This window comes from Oncorhynchus masou, chromosome 9 (genome assembly GCF_036934945.1).
Source record: "Oncorhynchus masou masou isolate Uvic2021 chromosome 9, UVic_Omas_1.1, whole genome shotgun sequence".
In the NCBI taxonomy this organism is placed as follows: Eukaryota; Metazoa; Chordata; class Actinopteri; order Salmoniformes; family Salmonidae; genus Oncorhynchus; species Oncorhynchus masou.
Window position 1 is genome coordinate 70,305,980 of NC_088220.1, and position 15,221 is coordinate 70,321,200.

Consider the following 15,221-nt stretch of genomic DNA (forward strand, 5'->3'; position numbering starts at 1 on the left):
ACCCAGTTGCACAGGGCGGGGTCGAGACCCAGGGTCTCGAGCTTGATGACGAGCTTGGAGGGTACTATGGTGTTAAATGCCGAGCTGTAGTCGATGAACAGCATTCTCACAATGGTATTCCTCTTTTCCAGATGGGTTGAGATTGCATCGTCTGTGGACCTATTTGGGTGGTAAGCAAATTGGAGTGGGTCTAGGGTGTCAGGTAGGGTGGAGGTGATATGGTCCTTGACTAGTCTCTCAAAGCACTTCATGATGACGGAAGTGAGTGCTTCGGGGCGGTAGTCGTTTAGCTCAGTTACCTTAGCTTTCTTGGGAACAGGAACAATGGTGGCCCACTTGAAGCATGTGGGAACAGCAGACTGGGATAGGGATTGATTGAATATGTCCGTAAACACACCAGCCAGCTGGTCTGCGCATGCTCTGAGGGCGAGGCTGGGGATGCCATCTGGGCCTGCAGCCTTGCGAGGGTTAACACGTTTAAATGTTTTACTCATGATCCAAGGTTTTGCCAGCCCTGGTTGCGCAATCGATATGCTGATACAATTTAGGGAGTCTTGTTTTCAGATTAGCCTTGTTAAAATCCCCAGCTACAATGAATGCAGCCTCAGGATGTATGGATTCCAGTTTGCAAAGAGTCAAATAAAGTTCGTTCAGAGCCATCGATGTGTCTGCTTGGGGGGGGGGGATATATACGGCTGTGATTATACTCGAAGAGAATTCCCTTGGTAGATAATGCCGTCGACATTTGATTGTGAGGAATTATTAATCAGGTGAACAGAAGGACTTGAGTTCCTGTATGTTGTTGTTGTTACACCACGTCTCGTTAGCCATAAGGCATACGCCCCCACCCCTCTTCTTACCAGAAAGATGTTTGTTTCTGTCGGCGCGATGCGTGGAGAAACCAGCTGGCTGCACCGACTCCGATAGCGTCTCTCCAGTGAGCCATGTTTCCGTGAAGCAAAGAACGTTACAGTCGCTGATGTTCCTCTGGAATGCTACCCTTGCTCGGATTTCATCAACCTTGTTGTCAAGAGACTGGACATTGGCGAGAAGTATACTAGGGAGTGGTGCACGATGTGCCCGTCTCCGGAGTCTGACCAGAAGACCGCTTTGTTTCCCTCTTTTACGAAGTCATTTTTTTGGGTCGCCGGCTGGGATCCATTCCGTTGTCCTGGGTGAAAGGCAGAACACAGGATCCGCTTCGCGAAAGTCATATTCTTGGTCGTACTGATGGTGAGTTGACGCTGCTCTTATATTCAGTAGTTCTTCTCGACTGTATGTAATGAAACCTAAGATGACCTGGGGTACTAATGTAAGAAATAACACGTAAAAAAAATAAAAAAAAGCATGGTTTCCTAGGAACGTGAAGCGAGGCGGCCATCTGTGCCAGCAGCCTTGTGATTATTAACACGTTTAAATGTTTTACTCATGTCAGCCACGGGGGGGGGCGGCGCAGTCCTTGTTAGTGGGCATCGACAGTGGCACTGTATTATCCTCGAAGCGGGCAAAGAAGGTGTTTAGTTTGTCTGGGGGCGTGATGTCGGTGCCGTGGCTAGATTTCTTTTTGCAGCCTGTGATTTCCTGTAGACCCTGCCACGTACCTCGTGTCTGAGCTGTTAAATTGCGACTCCACCTTGTCCCTGTACTGGCATTTCGCTTGTTTGATTTCCTTGCGGAGGAAATAGCTAGTCTGTTTATATTCAGACATATTTCCAGACCTCTTTCCATGGTTAAATGCGGTGGATCGCGCTTTCAGTTTTGCTTGGATGCCGCCATCTATCCACGGTTTCTGGTTAGGGTAGGTTTTAATAGTCACAGTCTTTATAAAACGTACTCACCGAGTCAGCGTATAGGTCGATGTTGTTCTCTGAGGCTGACCGCAACATATTCCAGTCCGCATGATCAAAACAATCTTGAAGTGTGGCTTCTGATTGGTCGGACCAGCGTTGAATGATTCTCGTCACTGGTACATCCTGTTTGAGTTTCTGCCTATAAGACGGAAGGAGTAAGATGGCGTTGTGGGGCTTTGTATTGCTTCACGGAAGTCAGAGTAGCAGTGGTCAAGGGTATTGAGCATGCGGGTAGCACAATCAATAACTGGAATAATTTAGGTAGACATGTTCTCAAATTTGCTTTGTTAAAATCCTCAGCTACAATTAATGCAGCCTCAGGATGTATGGTTTCCAGATTGCATATAGTCCAGTGAAGTTCCTTGATGGCTGTCTTGGTGTCTGCTTGCGGGGGAATGTACACAGCTGTGACTATAACTGATGAGAATTCTCTTGGTAGATGAAATGGCCGGCACTTGATATAAGGAATTCTAGATCAGGTGAGCAGAAGGACTTGAGTTCCTGTATGTTGTTATAATTACACCATGAGTCGTTAATCATAAAGCATACACCGCAGCTCTTCCTTTTACCAGAGCTGTTTATCTCTGTCGGCGCGATGCATGGAGAAGCCCGGTGGCGGAACCGATTCCGACAACATATCCCGAGAGAGCCATGTTTCCATAAAACAGAGGATGTTACAATCTCTGATGTCTCTCTGGAAGGCAACCATTGCTCGATTTTCATCTACCTTGTTGTCAAGAGACAGGACATTGGCTAGGATCGCCTACTGGAATTAGCTCCATTGTCCTGGGTGGAGGTCCGAACAGAGCATCCGCTTTGGGAAAGTCGTATTCCTGAACATAATGTTGGTAAGTTGACGTTGATCTTATATCCAATAGTTTTTTTCGGCTGTATGGAATAAGACTTAAGATTTCCTGGGGTAACAATGTAAGAAATAATACATAAAAAAAACAAAATACTGCATAGTTTCCTAAGAACTCGAAGCGAGGCGACCATTTCTGTCGGCGTTATGCCATCCAATACGCATCTGTTCAAAACCTATTCAGACACATATGTTATTGCTGTGATCTCCAATACCAGATTAAAAAGGGAGATTGTGACGCAGCTTGTTTTTGTATTACTTTCTTTCATCCTGACATTGTTAATTTATAATGAACAAAAATATGAACGCAACATGTAACAATTGCTCAGATTTTACTGAGTTCCAGTTCATAGAAGAAAATCAGTCAATTTAAATAAATTCATTAGGCCCTAATCTATGGATTTCACTTGACTGGGCAGGGGCGCAGCCATGGGTGGGAAGGCATACAGTGCATTCAGAAAGTATTCAGACCCCTTGACTTATTCCACATTTTGTTACGTTACAGCTTTATTCTAAAATTGATTAAATTGTTTTTTTCCCTCATCAATCTACACACAATACCACATAATGACAAAGCAAAAACAGGTTTAGACATTATTGCAAATTTATTAAGAATAAAAAATGAAATATCACATTTACATAAGTACTCAGACCCTTTACTCGTACTTTGTTGAAGCACCTTCGGCAGCGATTACATCCTCAAGTCTTCTTGGGTATGACGCTACAAGCTTGGCACACCTGTATTTATGGAGTTTCTCCCATTCTTCTCTGCAGATCCTCTCAAGCTCTGTCAGGTTGGATGGGGAGCGCTGCTGCACAGCTATTTTCAGATCTCTCCAGAGATGTTCGATCAGGTTCAAGTCCCGGCTCTGGCTGGACACTCAAGGACATTCAGAGACTTGTCCCGAAGTCACTCCTGCGTTGTCTTGGCTGTGTGCTTAGGGTCGTTGTCCTGTTGGAAGGTGAACCTTCACCCCAGTTTGAGGTCCTGAGTGCTCTGGAGCAGGTTTTCACCAAGGATATTCTCTGTACTTTGCTCTGTTCATCTTTCTCTCGATCTTGACTAGACTACCATACTCTACCATAAAGGCCTGATTGGTGGAGTGCTGTAAACCTTCTGGAAGGTTCACCCATAGGAAGAGTTGATGGTTCCAAACTTCTTCCATTTAAGAATTATGGAGGCCACTGTGTTTTTGGGGACCTTCAATGCTGCAAATTTTTTTTTGGTACAATTCCCCAGATCTGTACCTCAATAGTCTCGGCACTTTACGGACAATTCCTTCGACCTCTTGGCTTGGTTTGTGCTCTGACATGCACTGTCAACTGTGGGACCTTATATAGACAGGTGTGTGCCTTTCCAAATCATGTCCAATCAATTGAATTTACCACAGGTAGAAACAGTCTCATAGCAAAGGGTCTGAATACTTATGAAAATAAGTGTCTAAAATACTGTTTTTGCTTTGTCATTATCGGGTATTGTGTGTAGATTCATGAGATTTTTTTTTATTTAATCCATTTTAGAATAAGGCTGTAAAGTAACAAAATGAGGAAGAAGTCAAGCGGTCTGAATAGTTTCCGAATGCACTGTAACTATAGAGTTTTCATTCTGGAGATCATTAAGGGCTTGTAAGGTTGTTCCTGACATAGGGAATAGAGGTCTCTAGTTTGACTATGTCTTTACGCACCAGTCTGTAGAACGTGTCCACAGCTGGCCCATGTGGGATGAATGTGGATGGAGGTCTGAATACATTGCAAAAAAACAGTTTCAGCCGCAATGTGCGTATTAATTTGTAGAGATCCACCTGCATATTGAAGGTATATGTGCTAGTGGGTACAAAAGATAATTCTTTAGACAATACAGAGATAATTTATTGTAATTTTATACCCCTTTTTCTCCCCAATTTCATTATATCCAATTGGTAGTTACAGTCTTGTCCCATCATTGCAACTCCCCTATGGACTAAGGAGAGGCAAAGGTTGAGAGCCTTGCGTCCCCCGAAACACGACCCTGCCAAACTGCACTGCTTCTTAACACACTGCTCGCTTAACCCGGTAGCCAGCCGCACCAATGTGTCGGAGGAAACACTGTCCAGCTGGCGACCGAAGTCAGCTTGCAGGCCCCCGGCCCGCCAGAAGAAGTCGCTAGATTTCGATGAGACAAGAAAATCCAGGCCAAACCCTCCTCTAACCTGGGCGACGATGGGCCAATTGTGCTCTGCCTCATGGGTCTCCCGGTCACGGTCAGCTGTGACACAGCCTGGGATCGAACCAGGGTCTGTAGTGACGATGCAATGCAGTGCCTTAGACCGCTGCACCACTCGGGAGGCTCATAATACAGAGATCTGAGGTGCAGGTAAACTCTTACTTGACAGATTCACCACTTGGATTTGTTGCGTTGTTGGCTCCGGGTGAGGTGGCTGGTCCTTGTGGCGTTGTTGCTCTTGGTAGTGACGTTTGTGGACTGGTTGTGGAGAATGTTGTCATGTCCTGTTGTCGGTTAGGTCTACAGACAGTTTTCTGTATGGATCCATGGCATCCCCCTAAAAAATGAGGACTGTGAGCCAGAGGGGGAGGGGCCATGTGCAGTAACAGCTGGTGTTTCCTCTTCACTTGAGCATGTGTAATCAGTAGAGGAGCCACAAAACATTACCTTCTTCTTGTAAGTCTTAACTGTCAGGTCTGCTCCCCCTATTCCCTCCCCTTGGCGCTTTAGGGCGCCAGGTTGCCCTGCATCACGCACTCCTGCCATCCATCACGCACACCTGCCTTCCCTCGTCACGCGCATCAGGGTTATTAGACTCACCTGGACCCACGTATCACCTGTTTATTTCCTCCCCTATATTTGTCAGTCCCCAGCTCTGTTCCCCACTGCTGCTTTGTATTGTTTTAGTCTTTAGTGTTAGTTTGCTGACGCTGTTCCTGTCTCGCTCCATGTCCGTTATTTATTAAATGTTTTACTCCCCGTACCTGCTTCGTCTCTCCAGCGTCAACTCATGTGATAGGTGATTTTATTGGGTATGTGATTTTATTGATTTTACATGTGATTTTATTGATTTTACATGTGATTTTATTGGGTAATCGGGCGCAGGTTGGGGTTCAGCCAGTAGTAGACTGCGTTGACTGCGTATCCCTTTGGTATTTGTGGATCTTGGCTGCTTTAAGGTCCTCTTGGAGTGCTTTGGTCGTCTCTGAGTGTGCAGTTGTGTCTGGTGTCGAACTCTCCAGCGGAGGGTACAGTATGTCCTTGATGGAGACAATTATAGTATCCAATTCGGCCTTAAACATTTGTTTAGGGTGGCGCACCATCGGTTGTTAAAGTCCTTGTTCTCTGTAAAGATAGCTGATGCCTTTTGAATGCGCAATACTTTTGGGACTCTTTTGTTGTGGCAATATTCTGAAAGCGTACCTACATGTACAGTGCATTGCAAAAGTATTCAGCCCCCTTGAACTTTGCGACCTTTTGCCACATTTCAGGCTTCAAACATAAAGATATAAAACTGTATTTTTTTGTGAAGAATCAACAACAAGTGGGACACAATCATGAAGTGGAACGACATTTATTGGATATTTCAAACTTTTTTAACAAATCAAAAACTGAAAAATTGGGCGTGCAAAATTATTCAGCCCCCTTAAGTTAATACTTTGTAGCGCCACCTTTTGCTGCGATTACAGCTGTAAGTCGCTTGGGGTATGTCTATCAGTTTTGCACATCGAGAGACTGAATTTTTTTCCCATTCCTCCTTGCAAAACAGCTCGAGCTCAGTGAGGTTGGACGGAGAGCATTTGTGAACAGCAGTTTTCAGTTCTATCCACAGATTCTCGATTGGATTCAGGTCTGGACTTTGACTTGACCATTCTAACACCTGGATATGTTTATTTTTGAACCATTCCATTGTAGATTTTGCTTTATGTTTTGGATCATTGTCTTGTTGGAAGACAAATCTCCATCCCAGTCTCAGGTCTTTTGCAGACTCCATCAGGTTTTCTTCCAGAATGGTCCTGTATTTGACTCCATCCATCTTCCCATCAATTTTAACCATCTTCCCTGTCCCTGCTGAAGTAAAGCAGGCCCAAACCATGATGCTGCCACCACCATGTTTGACAGTGAGGATGGTGTGTTCAGGGTTATGGGCTGTGTTGCTTTTACGCCAAACATGACGTTTTGCATTGTTGCCAAAAAGTTCAATTTTGGTTTCATCTGACCAGAGCACCTTCTTCCACATGTTTTGTGTGTCTCCCAGGTGGCTTGTGGCAAACTTTAAACAACACTTTTTATGGATATCTTTAAGAAATGGCTTTCTTCTTGCCACTCTTCCATAAAGGCCAGATTTGTGCAATAAACGACTGATTGTTGTCCTATGGACAGAGTCTCCCACCTCAGCTGTAGATCTCTGCAGTTCATCCAGAGTGATCATGGGCCTCTTGGCTGCATCTCTGATCAGTCTTCTCCTTGTATGAGCTGAAAGTTTAGAGGGACGGCCAGGTCTTGGTAGATTTGCAGTGGTCTGATACTCCTTCCATTTCAATATTATCACTTGCACAGTGCTCCTTGGGATGTTTAAAATATGCTTGGGAAATATTTTTGTATCCAAATCCGGCTTTAAACTTCTTCACAACAGTATCTCGGACCTGCCTGGTGTGTTCCTTGTTCTTCATGATGCTCTCTGTGCTTTTAACGGACCTCTGACACTATCACAGTGCAGGTGCATTTATACGGAGACTTGATTACACACAGGTGGATTGTATTTATCATCATTAGTCATTTAGGTCAACATTGGATCATTCAGAGATCCTCACTGAACTTCTGGAGAGAGTTTGCTGCACTGAAAGTAAAGGGGCTGAATAATTTTGCACGCCCAATTTTTCAGTTTTTGATTTGTTAAAAAGGTTTGAAATATCCAATAAATGTCGTTCCACTTCATGATTGTGTCCCACTTGTTGTTGATTCTTCACAAAAAAACACAGTTTTATATCTTTATGTTTGAAGCCTGAAATGTGGCAAAAGGTCACAAAGTTCAAGGGCGCCGAATACTTTCGCAAGGCATTGTAATTCTCGGTGTGCAACCACTTTTGTTTTTCAACTTTTTGCCAGTCAATTGTCAATTATTTATATGTATTATATACATGCCCATCCAACAAAACTTTTATCAAATCAGTAGCTATTATTGCCATTACTGCCTAGTACTGAACAACAAAGGACATGTTAGGATTCAATAACAAAAACCCTGGAAAAAACAGCTGGGGACTCTCCAATTACTCCCTAAAAAACATGAACTTCCCAACACCACATTCTCTGCTGTAATGCGCCAGTGTTGTACAAGCCCATCATTAAAGCTAGACTCAGCTAAATGATGTTGCTACGAGCAGCACTACAGATATCGAGATGAGCGAGATGCAAGACTTGACTTTCAGACAGTCACATACAGTAGCTGTGCATGTGCATGGGTTTGCTTCATTCTGTTCAGTGTGGCATCCACAGGACCAAAACAGTGGAGAAGTTGAGCCTCACGCTTCAACGCTCTTAGTTGTTGAGGAAAATCAGAACACATTCTGCTTTAACAAAAAGCAGCACTTTACAATACTGCTTAACAAGGGTTCAACAGCAGAAACGTCAGTAACTGCTGTAAGGGCACATGGACATGGGACTGGAATGGCCCAGACCCAAAGGTTAACACTGCATGTGAGCCACTTTCCAGACGAGCAGAGAGCTTTTTGTAAGACATTTGAGGGTTCTGCATTATATAGTGAGTGTAAAAGATTCATGAGGAACACACCATTCGTCTTTCCGTCGTCAGAGGCAGACAGTCATATCTCACATCCACCCCAGAGCAAAGCTCTGAAATATTCAATAGGCCCTGAGAGCGGGTGTGCAGCCTCTGGGCAAAGAACGCTGTTCAGACAAGGCACAGCAGTGTCTAACAGAACCCCCGGAGGACACGCTGGGACAGCAAACACAAGGGGAGAAAGGAAGTAGGGTTCTCACTGGGAAGGTAGGAGTCCAAGAACTGAGCCCTGGTGGACACCACATGACACTTACCCAGCGATGGATGCTTACTACGCCAGTTAGATATTATATATGTTACCCTCAGTTTAAAGGCGTTACTCAATGAATAACCACACAGACACTCTGGGGAAGGGGTTGTTTTATGCTTGGTTTAGAAAAGCATGTTGTCAATGGCATTCATGCAGTTCAGCATGTGGCCTCATGCAATGAAGAGTGTAGCAAATTAGGCTATGGGAGAATAGCTGAGCCCTGGAATAACGATGCAGTATCACTGAGCTTGTTCGTTGAATGGTATCCCATAGTTAAGTCCTTATGAAGTGACATATGGACTATGCCGTAAACTTGAACTTATATGAGATGGCTTGAACATGGACAATAGATCTGCTGCTTGATATTGCATCCTTTTCAGTGAAGGGCATCAGACTATTCCAAAATAGCATTTAAAACAATGTCAAACAACACAAGCTCCAGTTCCTCACGTTTTGTTCCTTCTTTTCTGATACTTTGTCACCATGTCTTGTAAACTGGTCATGATGATGGATGACGGACAGAGACACAAAGAAATAAAGAATACAAACACAAAACAAACAGAAGAGAAAAGTGAGACAGGAAATGGGGAGGTACAGTCCAAGTAAACCAAAAGAACGTGATGAATAGGCTAATGCTTGAAGGATCTAAAACCTAAATCATTGTGGATATCATGGCTGATGTGGTGGTGATGACCATATATATCCTATCCTATTCAATTACTATTATTCTAATTCTATTATGATGACCCTGTGGTCCTATTAAAGATATTTCCTCCCAGTGGGAGAGATTCAAGCGCTGCATATTGCTGGGTTACTGACTCAGCACACCACATCATCCTGATCCCCATCCTGTTACCGCGTAGAGAAGAAAGAGTACACACTATACTCATACCTGACTCACAGAGGGAAGAAAGGCCTTCTCCCCGGGACTGCACTCATAAACAAACAGATAAACAAACAAGGCTCGGCAGGAGCAGAGAGCGAGTAAATAAATAAGGAACGGGCGACGGAACTTGATTTCACTGACGTAGCTTTAGCCAGCTGCATATCTCGCCGAATACAGGAAACAAAGAATATATATATTTTTAAAGGCCTGAAAATTAAGCCCAGCAGTTTTCAGCGCATAAATCTTTCAGATTGTGTGAATAAGAAAAGACAGAGTCAGGGGAGAGTTCTCTCTGATTGCTTTATCCAAGGCCTCTTTCAATTGAACATCCATCCTGACTGGGTCATTCTCTCTCCATTCTCTCTCTCTCTCTCTCTCTCTCTCCATCGCTCTCGTCCTCTTCCTACCATCTCTTCTGCTGAGTTTATCTACAGTTTAACTGTGTAATAGTAGCTGCTCTCTATGCTGAGTGCGTGCTGACGAGCTGACACTTGCTGTCATGAGAGGACATGAGGTAATGAATGAATGTATATGTTTGGGCACTAAATAGACAGCTATACCTATTGTATTAGGCTAATGTATATGTCCGGGCACAAAATAGACAGCTATACCTGCTGATGAGGTCCTCGTTGCCGTCACTCTCCATCTCGTCCTCGATGGCGGCCTGGAGGTCACCAATCCTCTTGAAGGCTAGTTTAAGGTCCGCCTGCAGGCTCTGATTGGCTGCCTCCAAGCTTTCAATATCCATTTCCTGTCAGAAGAGAGTGAGACACTCAAAGCTAAGGTCCCAGCATTACACCTACATCTGACCATTTCTGAAGTCTCTTTTGTCGTTCTCATTTTTCTGAATGTCTAATCCTGAACAAAGCAAGGTTGATGGGACCTGCAGCCGTTATTTCATATCTTCAAAGCGCCCCACTGTAAAAAGTCAGTCTGTACAGCGCCCCATTCCCCTCGGCCCATTTGTGACTTTGGGTCTTACCAGCTCATGTTTCTTGCGGCTGGCCTCTCCCTCCTTCTTGGCCAGTTCTCCCATCTCCTCCTTGATATCTCTGATCTGTCTCTGGAGCCGCTTGTTCTGCTCCTTCTCCCGGGTCTCGCTGGTGCTGCGGTGATCCCGCTCCTCTGTTAGCTTCTCAAGGTTCTCCTTCAGACGGGCCACCAGGCTCTGAATGACAGCAGACAGGGACCATGTTAGAAGAAACACTGCACTCACAGTCTACATCTGGCACAGGTCAGAGACCGTATCATGCATGCAGCTATGAGAGATACTCCATATCTAAAATGGGATTCAGTTGAGGAAAAACCTACACCAAAAAATATAATCATATTGTATTGGTCACATGCGCCGAATACAACAGGTGTAGACCTTGCCTTGAAATGCTTACTTACAAGCCCCTAACCAACAATGCAGTTCAATAAATAAACTTACTTGCTTTGAGATATTCCCCAAGTAAGGGCAAGAAACTACTCATTAAATAGAGTCTACTTGCTAATCGTTGTGCTACATACTGTATTTGCACCGCAGAAGAATGCTCCAGCATTTTATATGAGCACATACAGCAACTTCAATGCACTGAAAAGGCTGAATCCAGCCTCCACTAATGCTAAACAGCCATTAGCCTCCAGCCTTGTCGATGTTTCACACTGTGAGTGGTTGAGTTCTGCTCTCTGCCATCTCAGATGTTTATTGATTGGCCTCCTATAGTTTTCTGTCTACCAGAAATATCCAGCCACTCACAGTGGTTTCAAATGCCATGAGTAGCAACAAGACATGGCTAAATACGACCTTAAAACCCCTTATAACTTTGGACGTATCCTTCCCAAAACTGAACAATTCTTAGTTGGTCTTTCTATTATTCCATCCAGTGGAGAACATTGACAGAGAGCGATTCTCTGAGAGAGTTTTACTTTTAGATTGGAGTTAAAGCAGTGTCTGGCTGTCTACACATTGATGGTAATTACAAGTCCAAAAGTTGCCAAAATGAGCAAAGATGCATTTGTCTGAGGGGAAGAAAATGGATTTCTATTTTTCCCTGGCTGTGTGCGAACAGTAACCTTTATCCTTCACTTAAACGTTTGTCGCAGGCAATATCACAATGTAATTTGAAACTGACAGAATAACAAATTATTTTGTGGAGTGAATATAATATGAGCTCGTCAGAGGACAAACATAGCAGAAGGCATTACCTAACTGTGATATGCTAACAGTCTAAGTTAGAAGAAGGTTATGAGGCTGAATCCAGCACTAAAAATAGAAATACCCGTTTGTGAGGTGGCAAAACTTGCATGGTGGAGGTGGTGGGAGTCAATCGTCCCTCACTTCAACCACTGGGCAATTCTTCAGCCCTGACCCCCCCCCACACACACACACGCACTAGACAGGTCGCCAGGCGCAACCAACGCTCCTTTTCTAGAATGCCCCTCAGCCCCCCTGCATGCTCTCACCTCCAAGCGTTTGACCTGTGTTTTCTCAAACTCCATCTTGGTCTCCATCTCTCGGATCTTGGCCTCCTGCCTGCTGACCAGGGACTTCTCGACCATAGACGCCTCCTGGAACTCCAGCTGGCTCTGCAGTGCCGAGAGCTGAGGGAGTGAAACACAGGAATAGGAACACACAAACAAGGAAGGGTTTTAGAAAGAACAACATACCGTAGCAGAAACAAACTGCCACCACACAGTATATTCAGACAAAAAAGAAATGTCCTCTCACTGTCAACTGCTTTTATTTTCAGCAAACTTAACAGGTGTAAATATTTGTATGAACATAAGACTCAACAACTGAGACATGAACAAGTTCCACAGACATGTGACGAACAGAAATTGAATAATGTGTCCTTGAACAAAGGGGGGGTCAAAATCAAAATTAACAGTCAGTATCTGGTGTGGCCACCAGCTGCATTAAGTACTGCAGTGCATCTCCTCCTCATGGACTGCACCAGATTTGCTGTGAGATGTTACCCCACTCTTCCACCAAGGCACCTGCAAGTTCCCTAACATTTTTGGAGGGAATGGACCTAACCCTCACCCTCCGATCCAACAGGCCCCAGACGTGCGCAATGTGATTGAGATCCGGGCTCTTCGCTGGCCATGGCAGAACACTGACATTCCTGTCTTCCAGGAAATCACGCACAGAACAGCAGCATGGCTGGTGGCATTGTCATGCTGGAGGGTCATGTCAGGATGAGCCTGCAGGAAGGGTACCACATGAGGGAGGAGTACGTCTTCCCTGTAACACACAGCGTTGAGTTTGCCTGCAATGACAACAAACTCAGTCCGATGATGCTGTGACACACCGCCCCAGACAATGACGGACCCTCCACCTCCATATCGATCTCTCTCCAGAGTACAGGCCTTGGTGTAACGCTCATTCCTTCGACTGTAAACGACTGTTTCCCATGCTTGTTCAATGAACCATAAACAATTCATGAACATGCACCAGTGGAACGGTCGTTAAGACACTAACAGCTTACAGACGGTAGGCAATTAAGGTCACAGTTATGAAAACTTAGGACACTAAAGAGGCCTTTCTACTGACTCTGAAAAACACCAAAAGAAAGATGCCCAGGGTCCCTGCTCATCTGTGTGAACGTGCCTTAGGCCTGCAGATGTGGCCAGGGCAATGAATTGCAATGTCCGTACTGTAAGACATCTAAAACATCGCTACAGGGAGACAGGACGGACAGCTGATTGTCCTCACAGTGGCAGACCTCGTGTAACAACCCCTGCACAGGATCGGTACATCCGAACACCACACCTGCTGGACAGGTACAGGACGGCAACAACAACTGCACGAGGTACACACACCAGGGCTTTAGGCCTGAGGGCTACTCTCTTTATTCACACCAGGGCCTTAGGGCTACTCTCTTTATTCACACCAGGGCCTTAGGCCTGAGGGCTCCTCTCTTTATCCACACCAGGGCTTTAGGCCTGAGGGCTACTCTCTTTATTCACACCAGGGCCTTAGGGCTACTCTCTTTATTCACACCAGGGCCTTAGGCCTGAGGGCTCCTCTCTTTATTCACACCAGGGCTTTAGGCCTGGGGGCTACTCTCTTTATTCACACCAGGGCTTTAGGCCTGAGGGCTACTCTCTTTATTCACACCAGGGCTTTAGGCCTGAGGGCTACTCTCTTTATTCACACCAGGGCCTTAGGCCTGAGGGCAACTCTCTTTATTCACACCGGGGCTTTAGGCCTGAGGGCTACTCTTTATTCACACCAGGGCCTTAGGCCTGAGGGCTACTCTCTTTATTCACACCAGGCCTTAGGCCTGAGGGCTACTCTCTTTATTCACACCAGGGCCTTAGGCCTGAGGGCTACTCTTTATTCACACCAAGGCTTTAGGCCTGAGGGCTAATCTATGAGCCATGCACCTCATTTCTATGAGCCATGCACCTCATTTCACATCTCTACTGGGTGCTTTTCACATCTCTACAGGGGGTTCAGATCCAAATCAACCTTCCTCTTTAGGAGTAACCCGGGCTCTCTCTATTGAGTGGTTCAGAGTTTTAACATAGTTCAGACCAGGATAGGGATTCAAACACCGGACTTTGTTACATGCACTACATACAGTGGGGCAAAAAAGTATTTAGTCAGCCACCAATTGTGCAAGTTCTCCCACTTAAAAAGATGAGAGAGGCCTGTAATTTTCATCATAGGTACACTTCAACTATGACTGACAAAATGAGAAAAAAAATCCAGAAAATGACATTGTAGGATTTTTAATGAATTTATTTGCAAATTATGGTGGAAAATAAGTATTTGGTCAATAACAAAAGTCTATCTCAATACTTTGTTACATACCCTTTGTTGGCAATGACAGAGGTCAAACGTTTTCTGTAAGTCTTCACAAGGTTTTCACACACTGTTGCTGGTATTTTGGCCCATTCCTCCATGCAGATCTCCTCTAGAGCAGTGATGTTTTGGGGCTGTTGCTGGGTAACACGGACTTTCAACTCCCTCCAAAGATTTTCTATGGGGTTGAGATCTGGAGACTGGCTAGGCCACTCCAGGACCTTGAAATGCTTCTTACGAAGCCACTCCTTCGTTGTTTGGGATCATTGTCATGCTGAAAGACCCAGCCATGTTTCATCTTCAATGCCCTTGCTGATGGAAGGAGGTTTTCACTCAAAATTTCACGATACATGGCCCCATTCATTCTTTCCTTTACACGGATCAGTCGTCCTGGTCCCTTTGCAGAAAAACAGCCCCAAAGCATGATGTTTCCACCCCCATGCTTCACAGTAGGTATGGTGTTCTTTGGATGCAACTCAGCATTCTTTGTCCTCCAAACACGACCAGTTGAGTTTTTACCAAAAAGTTATATTTTGATTTCATCTGACCGTATGACATTCTCCCAATCTTCTTCTGGATCATCCGAATGCTCTCTAGCAAACTTCAGACGGGCCTGGACATGTACTGGCTTAAGCAGGGGGACACGTTTGGCACTGCAGGATTTGAGTCCCTGGCGGCGTAGTGTGTTACTGATGGTAGGCTTTGTTACTTTGGTCCCAGCTCTCTGCAGGTCATTCACTAGGTCCCCCCGTGTGGTTCTGGGATTTTTGCTCACCGTTCTTGTGATCATTTTGA

The 15,221-nt window shown here is 45.0% G+C and overlaps 1 protein-coding gene across 6 annotated transcripts in view; it reads right to left on the reverse strand.

The window, feature by feature from the left end:
- Window positions 1–15,221, reverse strand: part of LOC135546563 (unconventional myosin-XVIIIa-like) — a 209,747-nt gene that overhangs the window by 12,304 nt on the left and 182,222 nt on the right. For 3 of the 6 annotated variants that reach the window (XM_064975095.1, XM_064975092.1, XM_064975093.1), the window contains 4 exons: window positions 12,080–12,217; window positions 10,614–10,799; window positions 10,243–10,382; window positions 9,196–9,240 (listed from right to left, as the gene is read on the reverse strand). In XM_064975095.1, coding sequence (XP_064831167.1) covers window positions 9,196–9,240; window positions 10,243–10,382; window positions 10,614–10,799; window positions 12,080–12,217 — 509 coding nt within the window. The remainder of the gene's footprint in view (window positions 1–9,195; window positions 9,241–10,242; window positions 10,383–10,613; window positions 10,800–12,079; window positions 12,218–15,221) is intronic. The other 3 variants (XM_064975097.1, XM_064975096.1, XM_064975094.1) reach the window with 1 other exon arrangement.